A 26,132-nucleotide genomic window follows, 5' to 3' on the forward strand; every position below is an offset into this window, starting at 1 on the left:
AGTTAGTCAGGCGTGGCGCCCTCGGGCACGGACTTCCCTAGTGTCAGGCATGGTACGACTTGTTTGGCTTTGGTGCCCAGAAGATGATGCGAAGTGCTGAGCGAGGCAGTCTTGAGCTCAGAGGTATCTATAGGGCAGGTCAGTTTCGGCGAGGTGTATCCCGAACTGTTACAAGGTGGGTCAGTTCGACGAAGTGTATCCCGAGCTGTTACAAGGTGGGTCAGTTCGGCGAAGTGTATCCCGAGCTGTTACAAGGTGGCAGTTCGGCGAAGTGTATTCCGAGCTGTTACAAGGTGGGTCAGTTCGGCGAAGTGTATCCCGAACTGTTACAAGGTGGCAGTTTGGCGAAGTCTATCCCGAGCTGTTACAAGGTGGGTCAATTCGGCGAAGTGTGTCCCCTTGTTCCCGCCTAGGCTTGGCCCCTTTTGTCAATCTGTCATTTCTGCCACGTATCACATAATAGAGAGTTCGAGCCAAATCTTCCTTCATGAGGAGGAATTGATGTTGTCGCCAATTATACATCTCTATTATCTAAATGCTTGCCAACTCCTAGCTTCATTATAAGAAAACCAACCAGACGTAAAGTAAATACAAATACAAACAAACAAAAAGTGGTGATGAGTGATGATGATTTTAAGAGGTTTGTGGTCTGTGTGACCTGTTGTTACTGTTAGTGCGAGAGAAGTTGATACACACACATATACACAAACTGCGTTGTCGCCATTATCCAAGTCTAGGTTGATTCCCACTGCTAGCTGCTGCGTGCATAATACGATCATTGTATTCAAGATGAAGGACAGAACTCAGAAGGGAATTGCTGATCATTGATCAATTGACCATCTACGTCCACTTAATTAATTTACAGACCCTAATTAAAGTACTTTTCTCAGCTGTTATCTTTAATTTGCATATTCCAATGAGACGAGGAGGATTGGATTCACCATTCATCACATTCACAATTACAAGGTCTCTCTCTCATTGAGAGGCGACAAGATCCGAGAGTGGGGCCTGGACCAAAAATAAACAATGGGAAATTGTGCCTTCGGGTTTGTGCTGGTACGACAAATACAGTCTGGATGATTGATTGCTCTCCCCTTTAGGCTCTAACAATAATATAATTAAGTAAAGGCCTTACATTCTTACTCTATACTTTTTAAGGTAACGGGAAGCTGCGTGGTTGCTTAATCTAATAATATATTATAGGTTGTAGTAGTAGTAGCAGTAGTGGAGGGTCTCTACTATTGCGATGGTGTTCATTATTAACACAATTAACAGAAGAGAGCTCTGCCAGTGCCATCACATTTCAGTTCAGACTTCAGACACGCCTTCCAGCGCACTCCACATGTAGATCATAACACGGGGACAATGCCCGTGTCCAGCGGCCCCACCCTCGTGTAACCCTGCTACCCCCACTTCCACTTCCCCCTTCCTTTCTTTAATATTTATTTCAATTATCAATATATATGTCTCAAAAACTTGCTTCTCATCTTTTCGTTTTGACTACTCTAGTCCGGTGAAGTCTCTCCACAATGTTGTTTTTTACTCTTTTTTGTTTGTTTGTTTCAGGCAATCAGACTGGCTTCTTCTTTCCACATTGATTGCCCTCAATTTTCTCATTATTTTCACGTCCTTGCTGCTTCGATTCGAGATGGGATCGGATATCCTCTGGGTCTGAGATTGTCCTACGTGGATGAGATCACCCATGACCCAACCAGCCAGATCCAGCCTTTCTGGTTCTACCATTAGCAACGCTTGAAAATACAAATGGAAACGACAAATTGGAATTTACTCCTCACACAGCGCGCGTCTCACGCAACGAATACGGTAGATGTTTCTAATGTGAGGTCGGTGTGAGGAGCCGATCCGGACTCAAACCATCACACGAAACATCCCCCCTGGCCCCTGCGAGGGTTTTCGCTTTTTCAGTCCAGTTAGAGCAGTTTCATATATATTTTATATCGATTACATCCAGGTTGTTCCTTGTTTGCTTTTTCTTGTGGCCTCGTGGCCTTGTGGGTAGTAGGTAGGTTGGGGCTTCTGTTCAGCGTTGGTGCCCTTTACAATTGTTCTCTGTCCACGTGCCGGACTACCCAGAAGGCCAGACCATCATGGACTAAATACTAACCATTTGATTGATAATCAACTGATCCACGGTGCCCCTCCCTACTATCTGCCTTATCAACCATCTTCAGTCTTCACACTGTAGTTGCCATATCCACGGTGTTGATAATATAGACCGACGACACGACGTCAACGGTCAACCATGATAAAGCGGGTGGATGTTTCACTTGTAGCCTACTCAGGTCAAGAGCATGTACCGAAATTCGTGGATTCAACACCATACTTTTGATAAAGCAGCAATCCAATATCTAAGATTTCTTGACCGCAGATATTATTCTCTCTGCAATGCATAGCCCGTGCAGCCGTTACGACCGTCTGATTATTAGACCCTGGCCTTCGATTAGTCAATCGTCCACACTTCCCGTTATTAAGTAGAGTACAAGAGTTTTAAAGGCTCGAATTTCTAAGGCATGGACACGTCAGTGTCTGTGTTCAGCAGTGTCGAGTCTTTCGGTGGGTCGGATTCCACTATTCCAGTCGCATTTAATTACCATGATACCCGGCGTATGATATCAATGTTATGTTATCTAAGTGTTGACTCTCATTAATTGCGATTAGCATCATATAAAACATTTTTAGTCACCGTTCCTGAATTAATCCCCCTCAACTGGCAACATTGATTTTTATTGCCACGTGGCAACTGTCATTCTCCCTGCCAGCTCCTTGCAAGCACTTGTGCCTTTCTTTACGCCAAATCGCCAGCTCCAGCTCATTCATATGCCGAAAACCTAGAAATTTCCTCCTTTCACTCATACAGTCAGATAGTTTTCCAGATGACGCAAATGCCCCTTCACGTTTGTTTCACTATAGCTTTCAAAATACAAAATTACAAATCAGATGATGGATGACTGGTAGACTGAGGCTATTTTGGTCATTTTCAAAGGCTAGAAACAAAGTTTAAAGGGTATTGTGGGATTTGTTGGGCATTCTGGTAGTAATTGTTAAAAGGAGGGGCGTTTAGTTAGTTGATTGACCCGAAAAATCTCCCGGAGTTTCTATTTCTTCCTCATTTTACCCCTTTCCAACTCGTCGCTTTCTCAATTTTACTCTCTCTACTGCTTCTCCAGTTGGCGTTGGGGGTGTTGAAGGTCTGAATGAATGAAAGGGAATGCCGAGTTTACAGTCCCACCCTCTCTGTCCTTCAAACACCCCTAGTACTTGGTACTTCTTTCCCTCTCTCTCTCTCTCTCTCCATTCACTAGTCGTGGTCTCTTTTTTTCAATACTTCTCTAGATTTAGCGGAACCTTCTTCACTTCTCCACTATCCAAAATTTCCTTGTCTTCCAGGCTTCAACTCTGAAATCTTCCTTCTGTACTCGAGTTTTACTTACTTTTTTGCGAACAACTCTATTTTTCAGGCTATTTCGCTTCCAACATCGTCTAGTTCTAGCCTTGACTTCACTAAAGCTGCCAGCTTTGAGTACGGTCTCATTACTGCTCTGTGTTTACTTCTCGCGATTTCTTCCATTTTTTATCTTCAAACTTCTGTTCCGGTTCTGCTTACTTGTGCGATTTTTGGTTTGAGATTCCGTTTTTTATTGAATCAGCTCAAATGAAGCTCGTACAGACCTCTTTCTCGATTCTAGTCTTTCTTCTGAACCTGCACTCTGCCTTTTCGTATCCTACGCCGTTGAATTGCTCGGATACCACCCGCCTCTGCACTTCATTTCTCGCCTTCAAGCCAAATCAGAACCAAACTCTACCCATCATACAGAGCATGTTTGATGTTCTTCCAGAAGATGTGACGGTCGAGGGGAACAATCGCGATTATCTATTCATTAAGAAGAACTGTTCTTGTGCTGCTCCGGCTAAGAAGTACATGACCAACACGACTTTTACGGTGAGGGAGGATAACGGATCGGTCTATGACCTGGTTATGGAGGCGTACGGCGGGATTGCATTTTTACCCAATTCCACGCGCAGAGCTCGCGCTGGTGCGGTAGTTTCCTTGCACCTCCTCTGTGGCTGCTCGAGCGGGTTGTGGAATTATTTGATGAGCTATGTCATGCAAGACGGGGACACGATCGAGTCGTTAGCTAGCAGGTTTGGTGTGAGCATGGACAATATTGAGATGGTCAATGGAATTTCCAATCCTGATAATGTTTCTGTTGGGGCCCTTTATTATATTCCGCTGAACTCAGGTGAGGCTTTTCCCTACATCTGGTTCTTCTTTCGTCTGAAATTTGCAATTCCTCTGGACTTAGGTGGCGTTTGGCGACATTCCATCGGAAGGTCTATGGTGCTCTGGGAACAAACAAGCAACTATTTCTTTTGTTCCTAGGAAACATTAGAGACTTTCCAAATGAACGTTGTCAAGCGTCGCCTGTACTGCACAATCTTCAGCAGAGTTTACTATGGTGCAATTGTTAAAAAAACGTCACCATGTTGCTCTTGGTCTACAGCACACTTTGCCCAACCTAATAAACTTGCAAATTCCGAACCCATTTAGTAAATAGGGGTAATTATGCCGTTTTTCCTTTCAGCGTGAAATCAAGTTTGGAAATTTATGGCCTACATAGATTAAATTTAACTGCTGACCAGGCGAAAATTTTCCCGGATAGTACAAACTACAAAGCACACATAATTTTTGCACAAACCCAAATTGCAGCCTCCTTTTATGAAATCATACATGCCATGCTTGGAAAAACTTGGGACTCTTTGGTATCTGGGGATTGGTAAGCGTTCCTAGAGCAATGGAGCTTGGACGGGATTCTCTTGAGTTGTGCATATACCATTTTATTTCCAGGAACCAACATGCTATTTTTTTCTTTTCATCAGGAGGTTATGTTAAGAAATGCATTAAGTATCTGGATTTCCTACATTCTGGCTCTGAAAGTTTCCTGAGTTTTTTTCTAGAAACACAATTTTGATTGTTACCTTGTCTTTCTTCTCTGGTGACGGTCCAAAATGTCAGCAATGACCGGTATTATGTAATGTCCAGAACAATAGGATATCCACATTCTTACAATTTCTGCATCGTCACCATGTTAAAATACAAGGATTTATTGTTCCTTTTTCTTCATCAGCAATAAAAACATATATCATATCGTCATCAGAATTGGAAATGAAAGAAACCAGAAAATGGAAGTGTTTACCAACTTAAGATGGAGGAATCATTTTTTTAGATGTTGATGGACTAGGCAAAGAAGTACATGGACAGAAAAGGTCTGAACAGATTCAAGGGGACTGTAGAAAATGTTGTCATTGAAAAGAAGCTTTGGTTGCTTCTTACATTCTAGTTTAAGTTGACAAGGTTTATTATGAGATGCCACTTCTAATAAATGTTGGTTTCATTAGAGATAGATAAAGAGTATATCGACATATAGGTGCAGCAGCACGAAGAAGAAAATAAAGAAAAAAGAAAGAAAGATAAAAAGGAACTCAGAAGAATTAAGGGCATGTAAGAGGAGTACATTAGAAAGGTTGAGTCTTATTTGTCAAAGGAATTCAAGCACATACCCATATATTTAGGATACAGAACTGAGATATCAAGAAGAATATCAGTCACTAGCGATGACTGCCAGTGCAATGGGATTTGGAAGTTTTGTCTTAGTATGTTGGAAAGTTAATATGATATGGTTGAAGGAAATAGGCATAGGCATTTTAACTCTTAGGGTATATTAGGCCTGAGATTTTTCTTATTCCCTGGATCATTTAATTTCCAAACCGGTATATGTAGCTCTATGTTCAGTTTTCCATTTGGATTGAAAATCCATATGCATTGACAATATTTTTTATTACTGAAAAATACAATAGGTTCAAAATGGAACAATGGGCCTTCCTGATCATTATCTGTTTGTTCCCATTCCCAAATATTTTTAGTTCAGTGCCAACCCAGAATCTCCAAGGAATTCTAAAAGTTCTTATATGTTCATTCCAACCTTCAACCCCTATTCTAGGTTCATTGATATTGAATCAATTGAATATGTGTATTAACACTTTTTCCATGTCTGGTAGACCCTACACGTCAGAACTCGATTTTTCATATATAAATACAACTATACTCTCTTGTAAAGGATTCCCCATATTAACAATGAATGGTTGCTCTTAGAGTGTCCATATAGGGGTTAGATAACCTTACTACTAGGGAGTCAACATGAAGAATTATAATCTGATAATTGATTAGGTGAATACCTTGTTCTTATCAATTTGACTTGATTTCTTTTTCTTTCTTTCTGAAGTAACTTTCATCTATAATGGTGCGAACTGTTATGAGTAATTTTTGAGATGACCAATAATGCAGCATGACTTATCAGGGGGTACCCTTGAATGCCTCTTTGGAGATATCCGGTAATGTAAATTGTGCAAATGCATATAGGAAGCACAATTTGAAGTTTCATGTTGATGGGATGGGTTTTCAGTTGAGTGGTAAAGGTTTAGTATCTATCGGTTAACCAAAGAGGATTTTGATGCTCAGTGATACAGTGATGCTTTTTTGATTGGAGAAATGCAAGTCTATTTTTCTTACATGGAAGCAACAACGGACTGACTAATAGGTGTTATAAAGTAGTGGAGAGGTAGCGCAAATGCTATTATGATGCACAGTTAAATGCTTCATCTCATTGACGAATTTTCTAGGAATCTAAGTTGTGTTTATGGTACAAGCACAGGATGGGCCAGGCCATAATAGACAAAGCACTTAGGTCATGTTTTTAGTCTTCCATTATGGTGGAATTTAGGGGATTTTGGTTTCCAGACTTTATATTTGATTCAACCCAAATAACATTTCATCATTTTTCAATGTATAGTTTATTTTTTTACAGTTGACTTCATATCTTTATTTATATATCCTTATCCTGTATATGGGATTTCTATCATTTATCTTTAATTCTTTATTTTTGTAGAATTACTTCTTACTTAGTAGGGGGCAGGGAAGGTGTTTAATTAAAAAGATACCTAGATTGCCATGCCAGCGATAGCAGTTATTCTCCATTATATTTTGCAGCTTCTCCTTAGGCTAGATCTTGAACATTGGCACCATAATGTCTTCTTTTTTCTGTTTTAAAGAGGATATTTTACTCCCCATGTGGATTCTCTTAACAAATTCAAATATGCTAAAGGAAATTCTATTTCCCTACAGAATCTTGAAGCCTTGAAGGCTTGATATGCCTATAGTTGTTAAAACACCTTAAAATGCATGATAGTATATTGGTGGGGAAAATGTAAAATAACCTCAAAGGAGATCTCACCCTTGGAGTGAGAAAGGAGGATAAAAATCTAAAATAAAGGAGCATGTATATGCAGCTTATTGTTTAAGTGGTAGTGTACTACATGTTGTGGATATTTAGTACTACAAGGAAATTTCTAATTATTTCATTGTCTAATTGGAACAATTGGATGTCATGCCAACAGTATCCCTTTAGTATGCAAGTATTCTGTATGCATAAATTCTCATCTACAATGTATGTGCCTTATGTATTATTTTTGTTGGTAGTTCCTGGTGATCCTTATCCACTAGAGAAGGAAATTTCTCCCACCCCAGCTCCTGCACCATCTGTTTACACTTTTGCAGGTATGATGCTTTATATTTTAGTTCATTGTTTTCAGACATTCTCTTGAAAACGGTGGCTGTAAATATTTTTGTCAAGTTATTAAACAATATAAAGCAGTTCCTTATAGTATGATTATTTGAGAAGTCAGACAAACTGGTCTTGCAATTGGGTTCTGACAATCAGGAATTATCCATAGCAAAAACTTGTAAACAAATGTAGTAGAAAAACTAAACAAATGTTTCTTCAGAAGCCTTTTTACAAGCACACTTTGCACAAGAGACATGGCTGTCTTGTTTTCTTCTTTTTTACATTCAAGGTCTTTCCATTCCTCTAATGTAATGTAAAAGAAGCCTTCTCATTCCTCTTTCCAAGATTTATATATATATATATATATATATATATATATATATATATATATATATATATTTTGGTAAGAGAAATGAGAAGGCTAATCAACGGGGCCTCGTGCGGCGCTCGACTGTTTTGAGAAAGCCTACGAAACAAAGCAACAAGCAACAAAGGCAACAACAACGACACACAAATTAGTCAAAAGGTTCTTTGTATTGCATAAAATGGTGGCAAGCACAAGCACATGTAGATGGTACCTACTACCTCATGCTTAACCTTTACATGTTCTTAGTTCACTCGACTACCTACCTCCCCTCAAAGAGTAAGTTAAGCTTTTGGGGGAGTGACAGAAGGAAACATCAAAATGGTGAAAAATCATACTACATAATTATAACATTGCCATATATCTATATATATATATGGATCTTCCCAATTAAGAATCAACTTTGATTCCAAAATGTTTCCAGGAGTTGAAAAGATGTTTTGCCATATTTACAATTTTGTTTTAATTTATGCTATGGTGCCTCAGTTTTATTGTTAAGATTGATTTATTTGCACCTGTTTTGCAGGAAATAAGGTGAACCATAAGGCTCATTTGCCATATGGGTGGATTATAGGGAGCTTAGCAGTTGGCACTATTCTGATATTTGTGTTTATATATGTCTGGGTGTCACTGAAGTCATCAATATTCTCTGCACCTGGCCCAGCTAATCATGCAAAAGATCCTGATGGAAAGGTCTCTCATAAGTTCCATATTCTTCGAAAAACAAGTTTCTGTTGTGCTTCAGGGAGGTCCACCTGCTGTGAATCAGGGAACCAGAGGCCAACTAATGGTGAAGTTAACAATCGCCAAATGAATATTCCTAAAGGTTTTACACTCTGGACAAAAATGTATAGCTGTAAAATTATTGAAATTATTGTTTCTTACCTTTCCTCAAATTATAGCCATATACATGTTTTCTTTTGTTCTGAAGGTTCTAAAATTGCTTGGCTTTGTTTCATTATTTACTTCATACTATCTCCTAAATTCAAAATTGTGTTAGTTGTTGACATTTTCATAGCAGTATGAATGAATGCTATTTAAATGTTCATGCACTCTGTAAACTGACTGACAGCTCTACTTTAGTGGCCCTAAAACGAGTAGTAACTGCAAAAGCATGAAGTTATTGAAATTGGCGCTATCTATATGAGTGATATCAGACTTTCAATGAAATGGAGTTGAAAAATCTTGTTCTAACAATTGATTCTTGCAATTAACAAGATAATAATAAGAATATTAAGAGCAAATACTGGCTTCATGCACATTAATGGGATGCAGGGTAAGCAAACACACTTTTGTGAGGTTCTTTGGTGGGGAGAGAGTCCTTTGTGTCAGCAATCCCTGAAATTGTATTCATTGTTCTAATTTAGAGTTCTTGTTTATTGGAAATGTCGTCCTTTTCCAAACTTTGTCTTGGGACTTTGATTCCAGGAGAGATCTTAGAGGACATGGAAGTGTTAAGGTTATCAATCTGTTAGACTGTTTCAATTATATCTTCCATGAACCTGTTGATAGGCTCTAAAGGTCGGTTAGCTGACCCTCTTGGACACTAATTTTCATATATAATATTCCTTTCCTCAGCAGATTTTTCTTGGGACTTTGGTTGTAGGATTGGTTTTAGAGGCCATGGAAGCGTTAAGGTTATCAATCTGCGGGAGTGCCTTAATGATATTTTCCTTAAACCTGTTAATAGGTATCCTCAGTGCACTAAACATCCTTGATGCTGTAGACTCAATACCTGTTTATACATAACATTAATATTTATATTGCCATATTAATTTAGTCTATTAAAATACAGCTATACACCAGTAAACAAAATTCAATGCCAATACTATGTTTTAATATATGTTAATGTCACTAGAAAAAAACAAATAAATTGAAGTTTCCTTGCCATACTGGTGAATGTGGGATGCATGGTCTTTTATTACATAGGTAAAGCACTGACATTTTGTAAATAACTTGTAATTGACAATTTAAATTGTAAAGAAATGAGTAACTCCCATTAAATTAGGGTACCTTTGCAGGCAAAGTTTGTGGACATGTTTTAGCTCAACCATGTCCCCTATTAGACCTGAGAACCCCTGTTTGCTGACCTCAGAGCTCTACCTACCCTCTCTGGACCCTAAATTGCTGATAGAGCACCGGAGCATCCATTAATTCTTGATCTTACTTTACCTGGATGGTTCCCAACACCTTAGTATGTGCTGCATAGATTTGCCAACTTTAACTACAGTCTCCGTGTGCACCCTTTGAATTCTTCCTTTGTTAGGACTCATCATGTAAATCTAATGGCTACATGGTCAATAGCTGTACCTATTTCTTCTAATCTTTGAAAATTCTTGCATTCTTTAATACCAAACACATCAAAAAATAGTTCCCTGGTCAACCCATGATGTCATCAGTTGAAAACAGCCCTCTTGAAGTATAGAACTGCTTGAGATTAGATGCAAAATTAGAAAACAAACAAGAGAAGATTAAGAAAATGAGAGAGAGAGTTGGCGCCAATGAGAGTTAGAGAGTGAGAGGTTCGAACTAAACCTCCTTCTAACACTCTAAAACATTTTATTAAGTTAATCTTTGAATTATTACAGAGAGGCCCTTGGGTGGGCAAGAAATTACAAAAACAGAGTATACAAGAGTATGGACCCAGAATAAGGCCCATTACAGAGGAAAACATAAACATAACATAGAATGATATCCTATAGGCCATTCGGCCCATCTCCTCTACACTCCCCCTCAAGCTGAGCATAGATGTTAACCATACCCAGCTTGCCAGTGTCATGTTGAAGCATTGCCTTGGAAATACCCTTGGTGAGGAAATCTGCTAATTGTCCTTCAGAAGTAATGAATGGAAGACGCACTTCACCGGAAGAGACTCCTTCTCGAATAAAGTGTCTATCAACCTCAATATGTTTGGTTCTATCATGTTGTACTGGGTTGTGATTAATGTTGATGGCAACCTAATTATCACAGTACAACATCATGGGTTTGTCATGATCAATCCCAAGTTATTCCATTAAGGGCCTTAGCCACAACAATTCAGAGACTCCATGTGCCATGGCTTTATACTCTGCTTCTACGGAGGATCGGGCCACAACTGATTGTTTCTTACTCCTCCAAGAGACAACATTACCAGCCACCAAACTGCAATACCCTGAAGTAGATCTTCTATCATCAATATTTCCAGCCCAATCAACATCAGTATAGGCTTCAAGTTTCAGATGACCATGCTTGGTAAATAGAATTCCTTTTCCTGGAGAGCCTTTCAGATAGCACAAAATTCATTATGCTGCTGCCATATGAGTATCTCTAGGGGCATGCATGAATTGGTTAATACAACTGACAGCATACGCAATATCTAGCCGAGTCATGCACAGGTACAGGAGCTTCGATGAATAACTCCCATGTCAGAGAGATACAAGGATAAACTCTTCTCAAAATACTCTTTTGCATTGTCAGATCTGAAAATCTTAATTCTGGTATCAAATTGAGTTAAAACAAGCTCATGAGATTGCCTCACAAGTCTTGGGACTTCATCACGGAATTTCATTAGGTATATCCAAGTGAATCTAGAAAAGTCATCAATAAACAGGATAAAATATCTGTAGCCCCCCATAGAAGATAAGTGGTAAGGCCCCCACACATCAGAGTGCACAATATGAAACGGAAAAGAAGATCTTTTATTGCTCACAGGGTAATTGTTTCTACAATGCTTTGACAACTGACATGACTCACAACTGAGACTGGACACACTGACTCCCTTAAACAATTTGGGAAGTAAACGACTTAAAGCAGAAAAAGGTAAATGGCCCAACCGACAATGACTCAACATAATTCGACTGACGGACTCAGAAGAAGTAGAACCAAAGGCAACATTCTTGGGATGATCAAAGCATTGGCTAGGAATGTCGAGCAAGTATATTCCATTTGCTTCATGGCCACTCCCAATCACCTTCCGAGACTCCAGGTCCTGAAACACACAGTGAGGAGGGAAAAATGTTACACAACAATTCAATGACTTGGTCAAGCTACTTACAGATAATAAATTGGTATTTAATTTAGGTACATGAAGAGTGGAAGATAAGAATAAGGAGTCTGTAGCCTTGACAGTTCCCTTGCTAGAAATAGAGGCAAGAGAACCATCAGCTAAGGTGATTTTGTCTCGACAAAGAAGCAAATCATACGAAATAAATAGAGTGGAAAGGTTGGTCATGTGATCAGAAGCACTTGAGTCTATGATCCAAGGGGTCTTAGGGTTACCTGAGGTGGATGCATGGTTAGCAGAAGCTCTTATACCTGAGTGAGCAAATGCGGTGGTGTCTGAATTTCCAGAAGGGTTGGATGATGAAGTTACACATTCAAGATGGTTGATCATCTTTCCAAACTTCTCATACTCAGCTTTCATGGCTGCTAACTGTGCACAGGCAGACTCAACTTCTGTATCTGTACCCATGGCTGCATTTGCACTCCCTGTCTTTCTATTATCATTTTTCTTCTGGAACCGAACATGGACAAGACTGGGATGCAATTTCCAGCACTTGTCATTGGTGTGTTTCGGCTTCTTGCAATATTCACAGACCACCTCCTTCTTTCTCGTGCCACTGGGAGCCCCTATAACCCCTTTGGGTTTAACCCCCATATTTGCAAAATGATCATTGATGCCAAGTCCTTGAACCTGTACTTGTCTTCTATTCTTTTCACTGCTGACCAAAGTATATGCTTGCGACAATGAAACACTTTCTTTGGACAAAATGTTATGCTTTGTGATATCATATTCAGGATTCAGCCCAGTTAGAAACTCCAAGACCTTGTTCATTTCAACTAATTTCCTGTATGTTTCAGCATCATTGGGGGTATCCCATGTTACAGCCTCTATCAGATCAATCTCTTGCCATAAACATTTCAGGGTTGAGAAGTATGCTGCAAGGGATTTCTCCCCCTGTCTTGATTCTTCACATCACTCTTCAGTTTATAGGCTCTGGCAACATTCAATTTTTGGGAGTAGGTTTTTGCAACACTACCTCGGATTTCCATAGCCAAGTTCATCCAAAGATAGTGTTGACTAATTTGTGGCTGCATTGAATTCACAAGCCACCCAATCATTGTGTAGTTCTCTTACATCCATCTCTCATAAGATGGATCGTCCTCTGGGGGAGCTTTCTTGCTTCCAGAAACAAACCCCCGTTTTCCTCTGCTACAAATATGGATTTTCATTGATTGTGGCCATGCCAAGTAGTTGGTCCCATCAAGTTTAACTGTAATTACAGCCAACATAGAATCGGCTGGGGTTCCCAAAGTCTGTCCATATTCAACAGCACTCTTGCTTTCAAGGTCTGAGAAGTCCATCATGAAAAGGTTCCAATTAGGGTTTTAATAAGTTTCTCAAAGTGCAGGGATTCTTGATGAACTTGGTTTGAGCTGAATCGGCAACACCACACAGCTCACAAAATCAGTTCAGTCTTGACAACCGTGACAACCAAGCTCGGTGGCAGCTCTTTCTAGAAGAAGAAATACTATTTCAGCCTTCAAGGGGTAACCAACAGACCTCCAAACACAAAGTATTCCAGGTCCCCAACAACCGTTGTCCCAAAGAGAAGAAATAACAGTCCACAGTCCTTAAGAGGCCTCTTAACAAACACTTTGTGTGCAGTAGTTAACACCCTACTGATAACTAGTAGAAACCACTTCAATAGTATTTCGTATAGGTCCAAGAAAAGGCTGGACTGAATTAGAGACTAATACCACTGAGTCCAAACCAGTTTCAGCAACTTGACAGTCCAACAACAATCGAACTGCTCCCCAAAATAACCCAGAAATCTCTGAGTTGAATCAGTCCAGCAACAGCCGAACAGTAGGGCAGAATGGAGAGGGGTTTCGAGTACTTTAACAGCCCTCCCAAGCAAAGAAAATAACTCAACAATAACTGCGGTAACTTACAATATGTGAATCTCTGATTTGAGCTTCAAATCAGGCCGAACACCTTTCTCTTTGATTCTTCCTGGTCACCGAACTATTCTCCAAGTGGGTAGAGACTTGGGTACCCTCCAATGACATCCAAGAACCAGTCGAATGACTTTAAACTTCCAACCCTAGAACATCCTCATGCGACTAGACTAGAACCACATGAGGGTCATGCCAAGTTCTAGCTTGCTCTGATACCAAGTTGAAAACAACCCTCTTGAAGTATAGAACTGCTTGAGATTAGATGCAAAACCAGAAAACAAACAAGAGAAGATTAAGAAGATGAGAGAGAGAGAGTTGGCACCAGTGAGAGTTAGAGAGTGAGAGGTTCGAACTAAACCTCCCTCTAACACTAAAACATTTTATTAAGTTAATTTTTGAATTATTACAGAGAGACCCTTGGGTGGGCAAGAAATTACAAAAACAGAGTATATAAGAGTATGGACCCAGAATAAGGCCCATTACAGAGGAAAACATAAACATAACATAGAATGACAGTCTATGGGTCATTCGGCCCATCTCCTCTACATCATCATATAAATTAAAATAATGCAAAAAAATAGCTGACCCATTGAGCAGGTCATACTGGCCATGTTTTAATGATCAGGTTGATGAGTCATTTACTAAATCAGCAGTTTCTTGTAATATATTTGGATTCACCAAAACCAGTTTTGTGACTGGGTAATTGGAGGCCAATGGTGGGTTGAAAATACTGGAACAAATGCATTTTTACTGTAGTTTCCTTGTTCTTGTTAATGACAAGAGTATACAAAATGTCACCTATAAACATCATTGAGAACTAAATAAGGGTATATAGTGGTTCCATATGGCTTTGGAGAAAGGAAAGTTCGGAAATATAATGGTTACCTGAAACAAAATAAGTAGAATTTGAGCAGAAATATTTGGGGAAGGGTTCTAAACATATTTGTTTGTGGGTTGTTTTCCAGATTCAGTTGAAGCTTTCTTGCTAAGATGGTATATCAATGACCTGAGTAGGCAAGGAAAAACTGTGTGGGAAGTAGCTCCTTTGGCTGTTTTCTGAGCTATTTGGAATTAGAGGAATACTTACATTTTTAAAAATAAGAGTGAAGAGGAAGTAATGGTGGCCAGTAAGATAGAAGGAATGCTATACTCTTGGTTAAGGGTTCACAAAGTTTTCAGAGGAAAACCATATTGTTCCTTTTTTTTTTTTAAAGGAGAGTCTTTTGTATAAACAGGGAGCTATAGGTTGCAAGGTTTTTTTTTCCAGGGCTGTGTTTGGTAAGAGTGCAAAAAGTAAATGCACTGACATGAATGCAAATTTGTTCAAATAGAAGGATGCAAACCTGGTTCAGTTTTGCATTGTCTTGTTTGGTTGTGATGGGTGCAAATATGAATCTCCAGACTGGAACCAACCTATTTTATATTTGACCAAGTTTGAGTGCAAAGTTTGCTCTGGTTCTGCATTTGCTTTCTTACCAAATGCAGTCTAACATACAGTTCCCTGGTGTACATGACTGCTGATTTACCTATACATCTGCTTATGATCTAATTACATACATTAGTTTCTTCAAAAGAAAAATGTTTTTGCATATTGATGCTTGACAAACCCAGCTTCTTCACACATCTTGATATTATGTTGGGAGATATACTATGATATTATATTAATTCATAAACCAAAAGCTTCCATTTTTTACCTTATCAAATATAAAGGTTAGAGTAAAATCTAAATAAAATAAAAATTCAATTAGTGACATCTCTTCAAGTTATTGTTCCCTTCTAAGCCTTTGCTTCTTTAGATAATCATCTATGCCCCAGCATTGGCTACCATTAGCATAGATCTATTGGCATGTTGCTTTAAAAGTTCTTCATTCTTTTAAAGATTTTATGTTCCCCTTTTATAGATACATGTATCAACCTTTTTTCCCCTTCTTGTCTTTCTGTTTCCGTCTTGTATCCTTATGGGTCTTAACCCTAGTCTTCGCATCTTATTTTTTGCAGTCGTGGGGCCTGATGTATTTGACATGGATAAACCTGTTGTTTTCGCATATGAAGAAATTCTTTCTTCAACTGATAGTTTCTCTGATTCAAATCTACTTGGACATGGAACATATGGTTCTGTGTATTATGGAGTTTTGCGGGAACAGGTTTGCATCATTTTGTGCTTTAAATTGGTCAGTACATTTTTCTAATTATGTTAAGTGATATGCATTATCTATCAACTAATGGTTAAAATTTGGATTCTTTAGGAGGTTGCAATCAAAAGAATGACTGCTACAAAAACCAAAGAATTCACAGCAGAGATGAAAGTTTTATGCAAGGTTCATCACGCAAATTTGGTAAACCCCCCTGTACCATGAATTAGAATTCATTTCTCTCAATTCTAAAGCTTATCTCTCACCAATTTTGACATTTTAAAGCTTTGACTCTTGGTTTGATTAATTTTGTCAAGGTAGAATTGATTGGCTTTGCGGCTAGTGATGATGAGCTATTCCTTATTTATGAATATGCACAGAAGGGCTCTCTTAGAAGTCATCTACATGATCCTCAAAACAAGGGTGAGAATTTTTATTTGGCGATGCAAAATATTTATATGGTAATAGTAATACCTGTAGCAATAATATTTTGTGCACTTATTCTAAGAGTTGTTCGCTCTTTCTAAAATCTACTTTGATGTTTTTCTTTTAGTAAAATAATGTGATAATAGACATTTGATAAAAAAAATGTTTTCTCATGCTTAGATATTATAATTCGCCTCCAATTGAGACCCCTTTATGGACGTGTTTTCACCTAATGTATGGCAGCCTCTTGTATGCCGGTGCTGCTTATTATCAAGCTATACCAATGAGTTTAACTGATGTTAATATTGTAAACAAATGAAATCTCCTGTGATCCCATAGAGAGAAGTCTATCTATTGGTACTAGATTACACCATTGGATGAATATTTGAATCCTATAATTATTCTGTGTTCTATTCTAAGTATTCTTTTAAGGAAGTATTTTCTCTGTTTCTATAGATTTCAGTTAAGCATGTTTATGTTCTAAGAATATCTTTTACCATTTTGAACAAAGAAAAGAAAAATGAAGAAAATAAATTGTACCACATTATTTTTCTCTTCTGTTGTCTTTAGTTAATACAAATTCCCATTTTAAGACCATTTTTTACTTCTTTGAAGTAGAAAATATATACTAGAGTCTTGAAGCCGAATAGAAGGCACAAGGTGAAAAAATCCGGGATTTGGTTTGTGAATCCTTTGAGGAGCTGATAAGGAGGGAGGCAGCAGATGGAAATTTGAGGAAGATTTGAATCTACAGGAGGCTAGCTAGAGAAAAGGGAAAGAAAGAGATGAGGGTGAGGGAATGGGGAAGCAACCGATGAATCAAGTGGCAGAAGAAATGGGTCTGAAACTGAAAGAAGTGGAGAGTGTTATAGTGTATGCTAAAAAGAAGGGGGAAGAAGGAAAAAGATTGTCCAAGAAAGAGGAAGCTATTGGAGGTAGAAAGATTAAAATCAGATGTTGCAGTAGACTTAGAGTTCAATGCTTGGGGGAAAGAAGGAAAGGGTTCAAGTAAGGGATGGTTGTTTCCAGGGTGAAACTTTAAGTGATTCAATGAAGATATTGAGTTGGAGTGTAAGAGGGTTGGGTAGTGCTAGGAAAAGAAGGATAATAAAGGATATGATTAGAAAGGAAAAGCCGGATATAGTTTTGCTTCAAGAAACAAAAGTGGCAGATTGGGATAGGAAATGGGTGAGAAGTGTGTGGTTCTCTAGAGGATTAAGATGGTCTTTTATGCCTTCATGTGGGGCTTCAGGAGGTATAGTGACAATGTGGAGTAAAGAGGTAGTGGAGCCAATGGAAGAGCTAATAGGTTGGTTTTCGGTCCTTTGAAATTTAAGAGTGTGGGAGAAGAATTTACCTGGGTGATGATGAACGTTTATGGTCCGAATAGATATGGAGAGAGAGGCAAAATGTGGGAAAAGCTCTTTGATATAAGGGGTTTGTGGGAGGGTCCGTGGTGTTTAGGTGGGGACTTTAATGTAATCAGGTTTACAAATGAGACCAATAATCCCAATCAAGTGATCACAATCAGCATAAGGAGATTCAATGAATTTATTAATGAGTGAACTTTTAGAAATCCCCCTCCAATAATCTGCCTTTACCTGGTCCAACCTACAATCCTCCCTGAGATGCTCTAAGCTGGATAGGATCATCTTTACTTCAGATTGGGGAGAACATTGGTTAGGGCTGTCAACTAGGGCCTTGCTAAGAGTCACTTCAAATCATTGGTCAATAAGAATTGGAACTAGGAACTTTTTGAGTGGAGATAAACCTTTCAGATTTGAAAATATGTGGCTAACACATCCAGACATAATAAAGAGTGGTGAAGTGAAGAAGTGGTGGGAACCCTTGGGATGGATGTCAAATTCCATAGGAAAATTCAGTGGCTAAAAGTGAAGAATTGAAGAAATTAAAGAGTGGAGGAGAAGAAATTAAGTGTCATCTCCCAAATTGAACTCTTGGATGAAAAAGGACACTGTTCTCTCTCAAAGGAAGAAAGGAACTTAAGATGGACCCTGAAGAAGTTGGAAGAAATAGTGCTTAGGGAAGAGATTTGTTGGAGGTAGAAATCAAGGCATCAATGGATTAAGGAAGGGGATGGCAATACTAAATTTTTTCATGCAATCGCTAATGGAAGGAGGAGAAAGAACTTTGTGGAAAAGTTAGAGATCAATGGTGAAGTTGTGGATAATCAAGAGGAGATTGCCAATGTTTTAATGAATCATTTCAGGGCAGTCTACAAAAGACAGTGTGATGTGAGGATTAGAGTGGCCTAGATTACCCTGAGGTGGAAAATTTACTGGAAAAGGATTTTGACTTGGAAGAAATAAAGGGAGTTGTGTTTTCAATGGATAGATCTAAAGTACCTGGACTTGATGGTTTCACTATGGCTTTCTTTCAAGATTGTTGGGATATCATCAAGTTAGAGGTGGAGTTTGTAGATGTTCACTTTATAAGTCTAGGGATCAACTCCACTTTCCTGGCCTTTATACCTAAAAAGGGAAATGCCATCCAACCGAAAGACTTTAGGGCCATCAGCCTAGTGACTAGCATTTATAAAATTATGGCCAAAGTGTTGTCATTAAGGTTAAAACTAGCCCTTTCTAATTTAATATGCCAATCACAAGGGACTCATTCAAGGAAGACAAATTATAGATCAAATTTTGATAGCAAATGAATGTGTGGAAGACTTCAAGAGAAGAAGGAAGAAAGGTTTTGTATGTAAACTGGACTTGGAGAAAGTGTATGACATGGTTGATTGGCTTTTTTTTATTAGAGTCCTTGAGGAACTTTGGGTTTGGAGAGAAATGGTGTGGTTGGATCGAGGCTTGTTTAAAACTTGCCATTTTTCAGTTTTAGTTAACGGAGTGGTTAGAGACTTCTTTCCAACCTCTAGAGGTTTGAGAGAAGGTGATCCCCTTTCTCCTTTCCTTTTCACTCTGGTACCTGACGTGTTTAGTAGGTTCATTTTTGAGAGCTGATGGTTTGGACATGTTTAGAGGATGGAGGGTAGGAAGAGAGGGCATTGTGGTGACACACTTGCAATTTACGGATGATACAATCATTTTTTTGTGAGACTGGAGATCCCTTAAAGGCTAGGAACTTGAAACGAGTAATAATGTTGTTTGAATGCATGTCGAAGTTGAAGGTCAATTTCGAAAAGAGTTGTGTAGTGGGAGTAAATTTGGATATGGAGGAGTTGAGTGAGGTAGTAGAGTCCTTAGGTTGCCTTACCTCTAGCTAGCCTTTGAAGTACTTGGGTATGTCTTTAGGAGAGAGTCCAAGAGAAGGAAGATTTTGGAATTCGATTGTAGAAAAATGCACAAAGAAACTGGTAGTTTGGAAGAGAAACTACATTTCCCTCGAGGGTCATATCACTTTAATAAGAGCTACTCATGTGAACTTGCCAACTTACCTTCTCTCGGTCTTTAGAATGCCACAAAAGGTGATTTTGAAGGTAAAGAAAGTCATGAGGGATTTCTTGTGGGAGTCAGGGGAAGGGAGGAAGGATCATGTGGTTAGGTGGGAAATAGTGTGTAGGAGGAAGGAGCAGGGGGTTTGGGATTAGGCAATCTAAGGAAGAAAAATACAGCCTTGCTAGGCAAATGGCTGTGGAGGTGACCTCTAGAAAGGGAAAGAGTTTGACATAAAGTTGTAAGGGGTGTGCATGGTGTTGCAGGCAATGGTTGGGATGCTGGTGTATCTCAGCAGGCTACACTGAAATCTCCATGGAAGGCTATTCATAGTATTCTTCCTGTTTTCTTGAATTTGATCAGGTATGACGCTTGTACTAGAGATAAGGTTTTGTTTTGGGAGGATGTTTGGATTGGTGACTTCACCCTCAAGGACCTCTTTCCCTCCTTGTATTCCATCTTGTGTTTTAAAAACGAGCCAATTCAAAGGTTTGTGTCCTCCTTTTCTTCTATCATAAATTGGAACCTAGGTTTTAGAAGAGATTTGAGAGATTCTGAGCTTGACTAGGTTGCTTTGCTCCTTAAAACTATTCATCCTGTTTGTTTGGACCCTTCTTCTCCAGATACCCATATTTGAGGTTCTTGTGCTTCTTTCTTTACTTCCTTGTGCTCCTCTCTACTGCCTCAACCTTTTCATAACAAGGAAGTTTGGTCCAAACCTGTCCCTCCAAAAATGGGAGCCCTTTGTTTAGAGGTGTAAATCAGGTCGTGCCACCGTGGCCCGGCACGGACCGGCCTGGCATGATCATGTGAGCTGTGATGGGCCTGGGGTTTTAGGTCTGTGGGCCAGGCCGAGCTGGCATGGCCCGCGTTACGGCCCATATATATTATTTTTATATTTTATATATATTTATATTTACATATATAATATATTTATATAATATATTTATAATATTATATAAGTTATAATTAAATAATAATATAGTATATAATATATTAATAAAATAAACAATTGTTTTCAATTTTATTATACTAATTTATTTAATTATTGCATATATAAGCATTTGTATGCATCAAAATTCATATAAAATTAAAATTTTAAGTTTTTTTCAATTTTTTAATTAAATAGTTTTGGCCTGATCTACAGACTGGGCCGGCCCGTGGCACAACATGGGCCTGCACGGGCTTGCTCCGTGGACCGTGTCGGGCCAACCCCCCAAGTTATCCTAAGGGAGGGCGGCATGGCCCATTTTACACCTCTACCTTTGTTGGGAAGTCTCCCTTGGAAAAATCAACACTTCGGATGTTTTGCAAAAAAGAAGACCTAGTCGTTGTATCTCTCTCATAACTGGTGTACCCTATGCAAAGCAAATGAAGAAAGTTGCTACCATATGCTAATCACTTACGCTTTTGTTGTAGGCCTTTGAGAAAGGCTTTTTGATATTTTTGGTTGCAGGTGGACAGAACTGGAGCAGATTTGCAATCTTTTTGACCCTACAAGTTTCAGGTGGCCAAAGAGAAGAGGAAGAGTTTTGTGGAGGTGTGCTAGAGCTGCTTTGGTGTGGACTGTGTGGGAGGAACAAAATGCTAGAGTCTTTAATGACAAGGAGAGGGATCAGACATGTGTGTTAGAAAGTATTTTATGTAGGGCCATAAGCTGGGTAAAATCCTTGGACATGTTCTCATCCTACTCTTTTGATGATATAAGTAGGAACTGGGAACAACTAGCCAAAAGTTCTGCAGTCATAAGCAAGTATTTGGTGGATTGGAAGCCTCCTGATGTAGGCTTCATTAAATCAAATTTTGATGGCAGTAGTTTGGGCAACCCGGGGCCATCTGGAATAGGGGGAGTCTTTAGAAATGCTGAGAGCCAGATTGTAGCTCTATTTTCTGGTCCTATAGGGATGGGAGATTCAGTTAATGCAGAACTCCAAGCTGTAAAACAAGGAGCAGAAATTGCAAAAGAGTTGGCAGTGGAGCATTTAATGATTGAAGGTGACTCCAAATTGGTTATTAGATGGCTAAAAGAACTGGAGATGGCAGCCTGGCCTTATAGAGGGGCTTTGAGAAGATAAGTGGCTAACATCAAATATCTCAGTCAGTTCAATGGAAAAGAAGATCGGCAAATGGGCTGGCAGATTTCCTAGCCAAACAAGTAGTACATAGGAATCAGCTCTTTTGGGCTCAATTGTAAGCTTTATGATGTAGTTTAGAGGCTGCACCTCACGCGTACTTGTGGGGAGTTGTATGATGTATACTGTGTTTTTATTCTAATTAATAAAATTATCATTATCTATCAAAAAAAAATACTAGTCTTTCTGTTTATAGGTGTCAGTTATACAAGTTTCTGGCTTGAGAAAATTTTACACTTCAGAATATGCCTTTTTGCAATATGTGGAATACAACATTACATTCTATTTAATTATTTATGTAACCTCAAGCAGATTAAAAAAATAGCAAATTGCAAGGTGAGAAATTGAGTCTAGCTATGCTTGTTGAGAGAACACTGTATATACAAATTTGGTTCTTACATTTTCAGACAACTGATGGATCTTCAGGTCATACATCCATATCTTGGATCATGAGGGTTCAGATAGCACTAGATGCTGCTAGAGGTTTAGAATACATCCATGAGCACACCAAAACACATTATGTCCACCGTGATATCAAGACAAGCAATATACTACTTGATAGCGCCTTCAGGGCAAAGGTTTTGACCACTTTATGCTCAATTGACTCCAACTCCTATTGTTCCTTTTTTATTGACTCCATCTTTTATGTGTAGATTTCGGATTTTGGACTAGCAAAGCTTGTTGGGAAAACTGGTGAAGGAGAGGCTTCTGCAACAAGAGTTGTAGGAACTTTTGGTTATCTGGCTCCAGAGTAAGCAAAACAGCTGTTGGCGGGTAACTTAGATTTACAATAAGTTCTTCTAGAACCAAGTTTATATTCACTGATCTTGTGGTGGTTCAACAGATATTTGAGTGATGGCCTAGCAACAACCAAAAGCGATGTTTATGCATTTGGTGTTGTTCTTTTTGAGCTAATATCAGGAAGGGAGGCAATTACAAAAACTGAAGGCGTGGTGATGAAAAATGCTGAAAGACGCGCATTGGCATCTATTGTAAGTCTTGTTGCCACTTGTAATGAAATGGCTTGTAAATTTACTGTGGATATAACTTTATGTTCAACAGCTTATTGTTGCTTGAGTTTGAATTTTCAAAATCAATCATCAGTCTGATCACAGATTCTACAAATCACTTTTGGCTTTGATTCAATGTATATGGATATGGTTATCTGTGAACTGTTTACTAGTGCTTCAGATTATTTCAAGGTATCTTCATCCCAAATTGGAGTTCACTTTGCATATCTTTTATGCCTATGGTCAAAATTCAAGTAGTTTTCTTCCTACTGTATCTATCTCCACAACCACTCACCACTCAAAGGAATTAACACCCTTGTTACAAATTGTTTTCTTCATCCTTTTTTAAATGTATGTAGAAAAGTCTGTTTTCATAGGGCATGATGATTGAAAGAACATTATGCTTTGTCTATTCTCTTCCTTGCAACAAGCTAGTTACTGCAACTGAAATTCTTAACAACGAGAGTTTAAGAGAAGGCCTTATCAATTACCCACAAAGAGGAGAAAGTTATTGTGGCATCACACTAGAGTAGCTATTCTCTGGAGTATCTAGAATAAATGGAAAGAAAGGATCTTAAGCCACAAGAACAGGATGTCAATACCCTTATTAATCTCATGATGGCAAGGGTAGCACATTGGGTCATGACCAAAGATGAATTCAAGGTTGTTTCTGTGGATTCCATTAAGAGATTTGGCAACAGTTTGGATATGCACCAACAAGGAAGAAAGATTTCGTAAATTTGACAAGACCAAAAATGGGAAGATTAATTCTAAATTTTGATTGATGCAACTATGAATCCTGGACTGTTCAGAAATTGGAGGTGATACCAGAAACAAGACCAGAACCATCTTACTAAGTTATATAACTCCATTGGGTGAAGCTAACTCACTGATAGCTTAAATACTGGCTTTCTTGCAATGGCATAAATTGGGTCACTTATCAGGTTGGACATAACTAACTATTAGGATACCGCCAGGTTATGATAGGCTGGCTGTCTTCAAAAGATGACGGATCCTGGACTATTTGAGACTTGATAAGGGAACCTAGGGTGGTGGAAACTCATATGAATTGTTTGTTCAATTTGGTTCCATGATATGCCAAAGCACGACGGGTTCCCTTGCAAGGGCAAGGATCTAATAGTCCATAAGGGATTTGTAAGTCGTATTACAATATGTTGTTGAAGCAAATATATTGAAATGGGGTCATCTCTTAGCTTTTGTTTATTTGTTTTCATCCTAAAAAATTTGGAATGAAGGGCATTTTATTTAATCAGTTAATGAAATCCAAATGTTGGAGTTGGTGATAGAAAGGCCTAGCAAAAATGATCATGATGCAAACTTTCCTGGGCATGCAGATTGACAGATTTCTTAAGCTAAAATGTTGACCAATCAGATTAACTGCATGGCACTCATGATAAAGTTGATTTTAACCATATTGAAAATTAACTAAAATTTTCCAAATTGTGCTGTACTGTTATATGAAAGATTCTGAATTTCTATATAAATGACTTCCATTTGCAATAAATGCTTAGGCTTGTTATGTATTTCTAAGGTCTCTAAATTGCAGTTACTTAGACCTCATTTTCTTCACACTGCAATCCATTGATAATAAGAATGTTCTGTTACACGGTGCATGTACTTTGTATTGCCTCTTCTGAACTCTGGTGTCTTTTGCAGATGTTAGCAGCTCTTAGAAACTCTCCCAACTCAATGAGCATGTCAAGCTTGAAGGATTGCATTGATCCTAATCTGATGGATTTGTATCCACATGATTGTGTATACAAGGTAAAATGAATAGAACGAATTCCCATCTGACCTAATTCTTTTTTTTTTTTTCTCTTCATGTCAACTGACAATACATCGCTTTGTTACATGTACAATAAAAGTTATAATCTTGACACATAAAAGATGAAGAATTGACAACAGCCTTGTCCACTAAGTAGTGGGAAGTGGGAAAATAAGAAATTACAAGAATTTGAGTGTAACCCATTTTTGTAGACTAAAATATGGAATCCAGCTTCTCTATTCTTAATCATACTGTCAAAGATACCATACATGATGCCTCACGGTCGAAAAGACACAAAACCAGGATTAACCCATATGCAAATAAAATAAGCTTAGTGATACTGTGATAATTTCAGAATAAGGAAGCACTTCTATATCTGTAAAAGCAAAGGATTTATAATGAACTTATGTACCTCTTATTTTACTTTGTTTTGTATCTGTTTGAGCAGATGGCCATGCTGGCCAAGCAATGTGTGGATGAGGATCCCATTTTACGACCAGATATGAAACAAGTGGTGATTTCCCTATCACAGATCCTCCTATCCTCGGTGGAGTGGGAAGCAACACTTGCTGGAAACAGCCAAGTTTTTAGTGGGCTGGTTCAAGGAAGATAGGTTATGGATCAGTTTCTTTTCCAACTCAGTACTATGACGACATTTTTCCTACGTCAACTTTTCCCTCTTTCCTTTGTTGTGTGTATAGTGTAGCACAGGAGATCCACTACTTGAGTGATCAAATATGTATGTTCGTCATCCAACCTTTCTGCGATTTTCTTTTCTGATATTGAAATATTGTATTCTTTTATATGTATGGTTTTTGTTCAAAAATTTTGATGTGCTGATATCCTCAAGTTAATTCAATCTATTTTGAGTAGATGATATCCAGTAGCATTTGGATCATTTTTTTGTCCTTTTTTTTCCTAAGATCCTTGTGGAATATAATGCAAATTGAGGAGTGGCATCGGAACAGGTTACTCTAAAAGAATGTCAGACCAAGTATACGTGCACCCTATGAGCATGAGTGATGTAATTTTACAGGTGGCTCAAATGCAACCCATGGTAGTAGATCTGTATTACACCTTAAGCTGGGTTTGTTTGAAATGCAATTTCATTTGTACTAGTACAGAATTACAAATCAGAAAAATGTAAATTCTGGTTCTTTTTTGCCTCAGCTAGAACGTCCCACTCTAGCGTGCGCTTCTATATGCCATTATATTAATGCTTGAATATCTTGTCTTTGAAGCCTTCCTCGGAATGATGTTTCTTTTCCAGAAGAATGGTTTAGCATTCA

The 26,132-nt window shown here is 38.5% G+C and overlaps 1 protein-coding gene across 3 annotated transcripts; it reads left to right on the forward strand.

Annotated features, from left to right (window-relative positions):
• The first annotated feature begins 3,154 nt into the window (after positions 1 to 3,154).
• On the forward strand, positions 3,155 to 25,715 carry LOC148842509 (lysM domain receptor-like kinase 3). Of its 3 annotated transcripts, XM_088958726.1 has the most exons (14): positions 3,172 to 3,282; positions 3,480 to 3,541; positions 3,669 to 4,262; positions 7,556 to 7,633; positions 8,531 to 8,830; positions 9,611 to 9,694; positions 15,943 to 16,088; positions 16,191 to 16,280; positions 16,394 to 16,499; positions 22,474 to 22,625; positions 22,701 to 22,798; positions 22,892 to 23,039; positions 24,735 to 24,842; positions 25,292 to 25,715. In XM_088958726.1, the coding sequence occupies exons 1-14, from the start codon at positions 3,230 to 3,232 to the stop codon at positions 25,454 to 25,456; spliced, it is 2,184 nt and encodes a 727-aa protein (XP_088814852.1). In that variant the 5' UTR covers positions 3,172 to 3,229; the 3' UTR covers positions 25,457 to 25,715. The 3 variants fall into 3 exon arrangements, with proteins under 3 accessions (XP_088814854.1, XP_088814852.1, XP_088814855.1); XM_088958728.1 differs by lacking the exon at positions 9,611 to 9,694 and having other exon boundaries at positions 3,155 to 3,282; XM_088958729.1 differs by lacking the exons at positions 3,172 to 3,282; positions 3,480 to 3,541; positions 9,611 to 9,694 and having other exon boundaries at positions 3,668 to 4,262.
• Positions 25,716 to 26,132: the final 417 nt, after the last annotated feature.

This window comes from Nelumbo lutea, chromosome 8 (assembly GCF_056320005.1).
Source record: "Nelumbo lutea isolate HS-2025 chromosome 8, American lotus-T2T, whole genome shotgun sequence".
NCBI classification, from domain to species: Eukaryota; Viridiplantae; Streptophyta; class Magnoliopsida; order Proteales; family Nelumbonaceae; genus Nelumbo; species Nelumbo lutea.